Source organism: Rutilus rutilus (assembly GCF_951802725.1).
Source record: "Rutilus rutilus genome assembly, chromosome: 5".
Lineage (NCBI taxonomy): Eukaryota > Metazoa > Chordata > Actinopteri > Cypriniformes > Leuciscidae > Rutilus > Rutilus rutilus.
In genome coordinates this window covers 37,229,315-37,240,051 of record NC_140213.1, presented here as the reverse complement: position 1 = coordinate 37,240,051, position 10,737 = coordinate 37,229,315, and the positions used below count along the sequence as shown (strand labels likewise).

At 37.2% G+C, this 10,737-nt stretch overlaps 1 protein-coding gene across 1 annotated transcript in view; it reads right to left on the bottom strand.

The window, feature by feature from the left end:
• The window catches only part of lrriq1 (leucine-rich repeats and IQ motif containing 1), a 28,089-nt gene extending 18,068 nt beyond the window's left edge, over nucleotides 1-10,021 (bottom strand). Inside the window, exons 1-12 of the mRNA XM_084409998.1 lie at nucleotides 9,623-10,021; nucleotides 9,147-9,258; nucleotides 8,929-9,029; nucleotides 8,503-8,596; nucleotides 8,120-8,340; nucleotides 7,947-8,018; nucleotides 3,237-4,961; nucleotides 3,000-3,152; nucleotides 2,538-2,688; nucleotides 1,871-2,064; nucleotides 1,242-1,369; nucleotides 896-985 (exon numbers count right to left, since the gene is read on the bottom strand). Coding sequence (XP_084266124.1) covers nucleotides 896-985; nucleotides 1,242-1,369; nucleotides 1,871-2,064; nucleotides 2,538-2,688; nucleotides 3,000-3,152; nucleotides 3,237-4,961; nucleotides 7,947-8,018; nucleotides 8,120-8,340; nucleotides 8,503-8,596; nucleotides 8,929-9,029; nucleotides 9,147-9,258; nucleotides 9,623-9,739 — 3,158 coding nt within the window. The 5' untranslated portion in view covers nucleotides 9,740-10,021. The remainder of the gene's footprint in view (nucleotides 1-895; nucleotides 986-1,241; nucleotides 1,370-1,870; nucleotides 2,065-2,537; nucleotides 2,689-2,999; nucleotides 3,153-3,236; nucleotides 4,962-7,946; nucleotides 8,019-8,119; nucleotides 8,341-8,502; nucleotides 8,597-8,928; nucleotides 9,030-9,146; nucleotides 9,259-9,622) is intronic.
• Between the last annotated feature and the right edge of the window lie 716 nt (nucleotides 10,022-10,737).

Genomic DNA, 10,737 nt, shown 5'->3' with positions numbered 1-10,737 from the left:
TTTTTCAAATGTTAGCCATTTTGGACTGAATGAAAACACCTAGATACTATAATTAAACATTTCTGTAAATTAGTATACACAGAACTGCTTTCCACAATGGTACTTTACAGTACAGTTCACTAAAAATGTATGTCATTATTGACTCACCCTTATGTCATTCAAATTTGAATGTTGTTATTTTTCAGTGCAAAAGAAAAGGTCAATTTTGAAAAAGACTCACATGCAGAATCAGTGCAGCTCTACTCAATATAACAACCATTTATAGTGACCATTAAGTGTTCCATGCGACTTGCGCTATATTCCAAGTTTAAAAATACTGTAGTTATGTGTGAAGAAAAGACTTTGAAAAAAGTAATTGAAAAAGGAAACAGCATACATGTTATAAAGGTGAGTAAATGACAGAATTAAAATTTTTGGGTGAACTATCCCTTTAAGGATAAATAAGATATGAGAAGAGAAGCTCTCTTATGAAAGCATTATTTGTTCGTTACCGTCCATCGTCAAGAATAAAGACCCCATAAAAGATCCCATACACAAAAGAAATATATTTTCTGGATATGTTTTGGAATATATGCACATATTTGAAATTGGCCCAATAAATATATTTCATACTTATATTTCATATATTTTTGTTATATTTCAGAATATATTTCAATGTATTTTTTTCTGTACGGGTCCCCAAAAGTGTCAAAAATATATGTGGCATATATTCCAAATACATTGAAATATATTCTGAAATATAACAAAAATATATGAAATATAAGTATGAAATATATTTATTGGGCCAATTTCAAATATTTGCATATATTCCAAAACATATCCAGAAAATATATTTCAAATACAATTCTTTTGTGTATGGGATACCACAGTCGAATCGAGTCGAGTCGACTCACACCACTTCGTAAGCTCACCTGACAGACAGTTATTACTGGCATCTAGTGTCCTCAGAGACACCAAGTCCAAGAATGGAATTAAACGAATTACACTAAAGAAATAGAAAAGTGAGCCATCATTTTAAACAATAAAACATCTTAACACTGTACATTTGTAGATTTTTATATTACATTTTACATAAGAATGTATTTAAACATTGCAAAGACTTCACCTTTAAGTAGGATTTAACTGTGAAACTGTGTGTGTTATGTTCGAAAAATGAAAACTGAAAACCCGTGAGCCACCAACCAATGAGTAGGTAGGCAACTTAACAGGTTTTGAGACAGTCATTCTCCACTGAGGCCTACCTGTTCTGGGCCACAGAAAGGTTTTGGAGCAAAGGTAGCCAATAAGATTCCAGATTAAGAATGGAAGATATAAGATTGTCATCCAGGTAAAGGTCCCTCAAAAGAACATGGTTCTGCAGGACAGGCAGCTATGCCATCAGCCAGAAAAAAAGAAAAAAAAAAGAAAAACAACAACAATTCCTTCTTGACCACTTGATCACACAGAAAGACATATTTTATGTTCCAACAATGAACACGGTCCCATCACCAGAGATGGGTGGATCACGCCTCATCCTGAACATGACTAATATCCACACATTAAGCAAAACAGATAACGATAATTCAATTAAAGTGACGGCAGCATAGGATTTCAGTATAACGCGTGCTGGTTTCATGTAATGAACACAGTCAAATTACGCATTTCCTGGACACTGGGTTGGAAATATGTCTCTTTATAAATTGTAAGTGGTTAAAGTCTATGATTTCAGTTGGGCTAATTAGAGTAAGAACATTAAACAGTTCACAATTACTAACAAAACAACAAAGTAATGGAAAACTGTCATTATCAATATGATCTTCATATTACTTCTGAAGACATCTTACTACTCATCATTTTAATTAGTTTGTTTCTTTGGTTGTGTAAGATTTACCTCAGTCAGACTGTTTCCCCTAAGGTCCAGTGTGTTAAGAAGAGCGCAATTCTCCAAACCCTCAACGTGACATAGGTGGTTGTACGAACAGTCCAGATGCAGAAGGGTATAAATTTCCTTCAAACCTCTCGTGCTGAGCAGCTGGTTATGGTCCACTGATAATCGCAGAAGCATTTTCAGGGGTCCTAAACCACCTAAGAAAGCATAGATATATCATTCAGTGGGAGTGTGGGAGTGTATGAGGATAATTCTTGGCCATGGTGACAATATCTAATACCAGCCAAAGGATAATCTAATATAAAAAGGCAGCATTGGCAGGACATCATCTAATACTGACAGCAAATACCTTTAAACTGCATTTATCCTCTTATTTATGATATATTTATTCATATTTATTCAATACGAGGCCATTTATTCAGAAATGAGACATCAAGATTTATTTTGCAAGGAGAATGAGGGCAAAAGGCCATTTGAAGTCACCAAACTGGAACAATGATGCCCTCTACTGGACAATGATAACACTTAATATTAAATGCTAAGTCTGTGGCACAATCGAGATCCAGATAGCTCCAACTGACCAGCAGTCAGCTTCTCTTTCTTTAGTGCTTGCAATGAAAGAGAAATAGAATACATAAAGCATAAAGGCAGTTCTAGTGAACACACTCACTGATACGAGAGATGTTGTTGTGTGAGAGCTGAAGAATTTGCAGATTTTCAGCTCCATCAAAACCGTGTGTGTTCATCAGCAGGTTCTTGCCCAGCAGGAGGACCTGAAGGTTGACCAGACCTCCACAGTCCACATGGGTAATTGAGTTCTCCTAAATGTGAGAAACAATGGTACACACATTAATAACATGCAATAACATTAATAAAGTTTCCTGAGCAGCATATTAGAATGATTTCTCATGTGACACTGAAGACTGGAGTAATAATTATAAATATTACTGTTTTTATTGTATTTTTGATAGAATAAATGCAGCAATTGGTAAGCATAAGAGACTTAAAAAAACACTTTTGAACAGTAATGTATACTGTGTATAGAATGCATGAGAGATTATCTAGGACACTACTTGAAAGGTGTAAAATAATCATGTAGACTGCATTGCACTGATAGTTTGTTCTTTCTTACTTGTACATCAATGTATCTGATCTGAGCGCACTGGTTCAATCCATCCAAGGATGTGAGTCCACAGCGTCTAAGTGTCAAAGTCTGCAGGTTGTTACACTCGGACAGCGTAGACAGGCAACAACCCGGCAGGTCTTCCAGCATCACTGTCGTAACCTGATTTTTACCAGCACAATGACAATAAAGTCAGCAGGAACATATAAGACATATCTCAGCCAGGAAATGGGTTTTAATTTCTACCTGTTTGAGAGAGCTCCAAGTTCCTGTTTTGAGAATAGTGTTCACAGACAGAGGGGGTAAACTGGATACTCTTTTTCTTCTTGGCCCTCTTTTTTGGGACTGTTGTTGTGCCGAAGACACTTTCCTTTTATTCTGCAATGATAGTTTGGACCAAGGAGTGCAGCTCATCATCCAGGCCAGTCGCTTCTGCTCTGTGCAGTCAGGCAGACATACTGAAACTGATTCTTGGCTTTCAGGTTCATGGTCCTTAAGCTCAATAGCGGTAGTATTTTGATGTCCTCTAGTGTTCATTTCAGGTACTACATCGTTCAAATCAGAAGCCGGCATAGTCAAGTCTGTATCGACGCTTGGAGTCCCTTCAACACTTGGGGAACCAATTAAACTAATGCCAAGGTCATTGGAAAGACCTTGATGTGCATTCATGTGGGATTCTGGAGTGGGTTTGGTCAATTTAAAGCTTTTTCTTGATTGTGAGAGATTTATCTGAGAATCAAGCTCTACGTTGCCATCAACTCTTTTCTTTTCTTCATGGCTCTTTATTCTGTCTTTATCGCTCTTTGTTTGTGGTCTCATATCATCTAATCTTTCTGTGTCTTCTGTGCTTATGCCTTTAGTTTTGTCCTGTTTTTTAATCGCATTCCTGTCGTCATCCAATGTGTTTTCCATGTTCTTCTCATGTCTTATTCTTTCATTATTATCTTCTAGTTTTCTAACAATTACCTCATTGCTTTTGATCTCATTTTCCTCTCTTTCTTCCTCTCTTTTAAATTCTTCCTCCACCTGGCAACTCCTTTCCACTTCTGTTCTCTCCTTTTCTTTATTCTCCCAGTGTGCATCCACTTCCTGTCTTCTACAATCATCTATTACACTTGTAATGTTGTTCAGATTTATCTGAGAATCAAGCTCTACGTTGCCATCAACTCTTTTCTTTTCTTCATGGCTCTTTATTCTGTCTTTATCGCTCTTTGTTTGTGGTCTCATATCATCTAATCTTTCTGTGTCTTCTGTGCTTATGCCTTTAGTTTTGTCCTGTTTTTTCATCGCATTCCTGTCGTCATCCAATGTGTTTTCCATGTTCTTCTCATGTCTTATTCTTTCATCATTATCTTCTAGTTTTCTAACAATTACCTCATTGCCTTTGATCTCATTTTCCTCTCTTTCTTCCTCTCTTTTAAATTCATCCTTCACCTGGCAACTCCTTTCCACTTCTGTTCTCTCCTTTTCTTTATTCTTCCTGTGTGCATCCACTTCCTGTCTTCTACAATCACCTATTACACTTGTAATGTTGTTCTGTTCCTCCTTCCTCTTCATTTCCCTCCTCCTCTCCTTATCTTCTTCCTCTTTCCTCCTCTGTTGTTCAAGTCTTTGCTCTCTCTCCAGACGATGGCGATCTTGTTCTTTCGCTCTTTCATAATCTGCTTTTCGTCTCTCCATTTCCTCCCTCTTTGCTCGCTCTTCCTCCTCGATCCTTTTTCTTTCCTCCTCCTTCTCCTTCTTCATCTTCTCCCATTCCCTCTTCTCCTCCTCAAATCTTTTCTCCTTCTCTCTCTTTCTCCTCAGCTCTTTTTTGCTCCAGCGACGAGCTAATGCTCCTCTGAGAGCAGCTTGGATCTTTGTGGCTGCTCCGCAGTGAAGCTTCTGGGTTCTCCTTCTTTCCTCCTCCTGAGCCTCCTCAAAAGCCCGTTTCTCCTCCTCAATCTGCTCCTCCAGTTTCCTGATTAAGTTCTGAAATTAACCAAAAAACTTGACTGGTACACATACTGTATATACACGCACACACACAGAAACACGCATACACTCACTGGCCACTTTATTAGGTACACCTTGCAAGTACCGGGTTGGACTCCCTCTTGCCTTCAGAACTGCCTTCATTATTCATAGGATAGATTCAACAAGATGCTGGAAACATTCCTCAGAGATTTTAGTCCATACTGACATAGCATCACGCAGTTGCTGCAGATTTGTCTGCTTCACATCCATGATGTGACTCTCCCGTTCCACCACATCCCATCTGAATGTCGCAGCAGAAATGGAGACTCATCAGACCAGAAAACTATTTTTTCCAAACTTCTATTGTCCAATTTTGGTGAGCCTGTGCAAATTGCAGCCTCCATTTCATGTTCTTAACTGACAGGATTGGCACCCGGTGTGTTCTTCTGCTGCTGTAGCCCATCTCCTTCAAGGATGGACGTTCAGAGATGCTCTTCTGCGGACCTTGGTTTTAACAAGTGATTATTTGAGTTACAGTTGCCTTTCTATCAACTCGATCCAGTCTGGCCATTCTCCTCTAACCTCTGGCATCAACAAGGCATTTTCATCCACAGAACTGCAGCTCACTGGATATTTTCTCTTTTTTGGACCATTCTCTTCAAACCCTGGAGATGGTTATGAGTAAAAATCCCGGTAGATCAGCAATTTCTGAAATACTCAGACCAGCCCGCCTTGCACCAACAACCATGCCATGTTCAAAGTCACTTAAATCACCTTTTGTTCCCCATTCTGATGCTCATTTTTAACTTTAGCACATCATCTTGACCATAGGCCTATACCAAGAAGCCGGTTTAGGTGGATAGTCAGGTATATTTCAGTTTAGTTTGTGCCAACCCTGGGTTTTAGGCCATGAAAATGGCTTGGCTTTTAGCAGTGTTCATCGCCATAGTAACTTACGCTCCACAGCTAACCTGCTCCAAGGCAGGTTATGTTCTGGGTAAGAGATTTCAAACTGAAATTGGACCAATCAGCTGTGAGCAAAGTGACACATGTCTGACACAAAAAAATAGTCACTCCACCAGTTTCTCTTGCTCCAAATCAAAGGTTGTATATATATATATATAAATTAAGACAAAACTGTCTGGCTTTAAGCAATAATCATTTATTATAATCATTTTATAATTATTATTTATATAATTATTATATATCTAATCCATTACACAGACACACGCAATTTTACAATTTAACAATTATTATTAAGCATTTCATTAAATTGTATATAACGATAATTTACGATTTGGAATCGACAGATAAAGCTTTAAGAATGACTACATGTGAGCTTTTGAAGTCGCTGTATACCTATATGATCAAATATATAAACTAACTTCACAACTTTCACTTGCACTAATATAGCAACATATTTTCTTCTTGCTGTGTAAATGCATTAACATACTTCATATTTCTCGATCTCTTAATCTTTGGCAGAAGAGATAATTGAATTACGCTGACTCTCTTGTGAGAAGTCAATCTGAGTTTCATTGCTTCACAGCATGTGATTTGTTCAACTACCATCATGGTACATGCCCAATTTCTACATGGCTGAATGCATAGAGTTGCTGCTATCTGATTGGCTGATTAGATATTTTCATTAACGAGCAGTTGATCAGGTATACCTAATAAAGTGGCCTGTGATATTTATGGATATACAGTTGTAATCAAAATTATTCAACCCTCATTGCAAATCAGGTTTATTGGCAAAATTTACAAACTTTCAGCTGTTTGCAATGAACAAATCAAACCAAAGTAATTGAAATAGCTCAACACAACAAATGTTTCATGTGGTTTCCCCAAATTCAATTGAAAATGCAACTTTTAATGATTTCTGCGGTCTCAAAATTATTCAACCCCTTCATGGCAAGCATCTTTAGTACTTAGTACACCCGTTTGCTGTTATGTCCTGCTGCAATAACCAGATGTATAACCAGACACCAGCTTCAGGCAGCGTTTTAGAGGAATCTTAGCCCATTCCTCATGAGCAATGGCCTCCAGTTCAGTAATATTCTTGGGTTTGCATGCTGCAACTGCCTTCTTCAAATCCCACCAGAGATTTTCTATGGGGCTCAAGTCAGGTGACTGTAATGGTCACTGGAGAATCTTCCAGAACTTCTTCTGCAACCAAGCCTTGGTGGAATCTCAGGTATGCTTGGGATCACTGTCCGGTTGGAAGATCTAATGACGCCCAAGCTTCAGTTTCGTAACTGATGGCATGACGTTTTCTCCTAGGATTTCCTGATACTTCAATGAACCCATCTTGCCTTCCACACGCTGCAGGTTTCCAGTGCCAGAGGATGCAAAGCAGCCCCAGAGGTCAACCAGAACCAGGAACACTTCCCATAACACCCGATGTACTTCTTCCATCGTAAGAAGACTGGAATCCGCACTAATATTAGACCTATGACCAGCTTCGTCACCATACTGAGCAGGGCTGTGTTTCCCAAAAGCACCGTAAGCCTAAGTAGATCGTAGAGCCATTGCCACCAATGGTCTCTTCAACTTAACTCACTATGCTTTTGAGAAACGCTGCCTTGGATGATGACATCACTGTTTTCTGAAGAACTGCTTTATAGATAAATGAACTAATTTAATAATTGATGATATTTACAACGGAACTGAATCAACACTGAACAGACTTCAGCTGAACAATGACACCATTGTCCTTTAGAGCTGCTGTACAGCCAACTCTGTTTGCATCATTGAATCATTTTCCTGTTATCACTATCAAAGCTACTTTGAAACAATCTGTATTGTATGAAGTGCTATATAAATAAAGGTGACTTGACATATACACTCAACAAATTGTCTCATTTGTGTGTTTTTACATAATACAACAACTCAGTTCATTCATATATTAACAAATATTTATTTTTTATTTAAATTTGTTTGGCTTTTGCCACATTTATTAAATAGCATCTTCAACTATTTTAGGCATATTAAACTCACCTGCTTTTTATCCAGCTGCAGTTGAAGATCTTCTGTGTGGTGAACTTCGTTTTTAACTCCAGCATTTTGAACCTGTTATTGGAATACAGAATTTAGATTTTGTTATTCAATCAACTTTTCTCCTCATTTTAAAAAGATTATAAAAAAAAGAAAAAAAAGTTAGACAGTCCTACCAGAGTGACCTCCTCTATCTTCCTCAGCTCCTCCTCAAACTCCATCAGTCTTCTCCTCCTCCTCTCTTCTTCTTCTCTTTCCGAGTTCAAATGCAGCAGTCTTTCTACCTCCTGTGCAGCTAATTTCTGCTCCTCTTCCTCTTTGAGTCTTTTCTCTAATTCTTTCCACTCAAGACTAAATTGCAATTCAATCTCAGTGAATGTATCACGCTCGCTAACATCTAAAAACAGAGTAAAGGTACAATTCGGTGAATATAAAGAGGTTAATAAGCAAATTGAAGATATTTGTGCAGATTTAATAGCAGTGTAACCTAGTTTTCTACAAGTGTGTTAATAAACTTAAAATAAAGGCCCATCTAACCACATCATTACAGAAAATGTACCTTCCATCCGTGACATATTTGGAATCTCCTGCTGGGCATTCTGTGGCTCAACGTCTTTTAGAAGTCCAACTTGCTCCTCTAATTCAGAGATTATCTGACAAAAACATGTGCATTTCTATAATATTCATGAACTAACAAAATAGGATCTATGCAGTACATCATCTGATGTGATGTATGTTTGTACATCATCAGTATGCTGCATGTCTGAGGATAAACAAGGGTAATTTCTGAGAATTTACAGCCTAAATTCATATTGACAACACAAACAAAACTGGGATATGTAACAGATAATTTGCTACTGTGAGGGACAAACTGAATTAAAGGTTAAGTTAAGGACAAAACACAGACACTCCTTTCCTCTGCCATGACTCAGATGGGATAATAATCCCATTTCCATTTAACCACAAACAAATAACCATGACTCACTTTCTCTTTCCACTTTATGGGGTCTTCTATAAAATCCAAAGCTGGTTCAGTTGTAGGATTATCTTTGTGATTAAGGTGAGACTGCTCTTGGCTTGACAAATCTATAGGGAACCAGAAAAGGGAAAAACAATGCAATACCTTAAGTAAGCAGTCTATAATATAAACTTTAAGCTATTTTAATTCAGAATTTCACTCTGATATTTTAAAATGCTTCTCACCCTTTTCTTCAACATCTTCAAGGATTAATTGTTCAAAGGCATTCATTCGATTTCTTGAAGCTTCAACATATGAGAGTACTGAGTCAGGCAGCCTATCTTCTGCATGTAGCTTCTGTGAAAACAGGTTATTGACAGTGATGAAAGGACTGGTAGAGTAAACGTACATCTTTTTGAATGAACTAAGTTAGGCCTATACGTGAATTATAAATTATATCTTCTTAATGTCACAAAAGTGGAATAGATTACCATATTTGATGTAACGTTAGGCCTAGATGTTATGTTTGTTTTAACCCATGATTGTTTTCTTCACCAGTAAATATTAAATACAATATAAATTAAATATAACTTTAAATTATCAAATAAAGTTTTCATAATAAAGTGGGTTGTAATACAATGTTGGAAAGTCACTAAATTCTAAATAAGTAAGTTAGAGTTTTAAGAACTGAATAACAAAATTAAATTAAATAGCCACTTACATTTCCATCCAAAACAGTAACGTTAAAGATGTCATCTTCTGACTCTGAATAATTTTCAGAAGGATCGAGGTTCAATTTCATCAACTCCTCATCTATTGCCTGTTCGATGTCATCCATTTAACGTTACGTCACTAGTTCCTATTTCGAGTGTATTTGATCGCGAAGCAACAGCAAACGCGCAGATTTGCAGTTAAAGTAAACTATATCATTGTCAACTCTTAACAACAACAACAGCATACAATACTACTAATAATAATGATAGAAAAGCATCTCGTAAGTATTTAACCAACACTTTATTTTCCTGACTGTGTGTTACACAGCGCCTGGCTGTTTCTCTGTTTTCCTCATGTTTGTAGTTTAGCGTCCACCGCAGTTGCTATGGACAACAAAGTACAGAGTGGCATGAGGGACAAACTTCATGAAGAGAACCCATCTAATATTGTCGGGCTGCTTTTTAATAAGTTCAGCGTTATATTTTAATGTAAACATATTTTAATGTTGTTAAAAATCAACAGCTGTTTGAGCTAACTCTGGAAAGCTATTATATGGAAAGGTACAGCATTTCCTTTAGATTACACATTATTTTTTTTGTATTTGGCGCCCCCTTGTGGCAACATAATTCATTAAAGGGATAGGCTAGTTCACTAAAAAAAAAAGAATTCTGTCATCATTTACTCATTCTCATGTCTTTCCAAACCCGTAAGATTTTCGTTCATCTTCGGAACATAAATAAAGTTATTTTTAAAGCGATTTCTGTCCCTCCATTGACAGCTATGCAACTTGCACGTTGTCGTTGACGCTTCATAAAGAGATTGTAAAACTAATCCATATGAATTGAGTGGTTTATTTCAAATTTTCTGAAGAGACACAATCACTTTTTACACTCAACATATTTAATTTAGGATTTTATTCACATATAAACATTCATCAACTCACATCAGTTGTGGTAACCTGAAGCTCAAGCATGTTCTCTTGTTGTGCAAGAACCAATGAGGTACATTCCTGTTACACAGCAGTTTGAGCTTCCACAAGATCAAATGAAGTTCATTCTCATGTGTTACGCAGCACATTTGAGCTTCTGTAAGAACCAATGAGGTTAGTTCTCGAGCATCAAG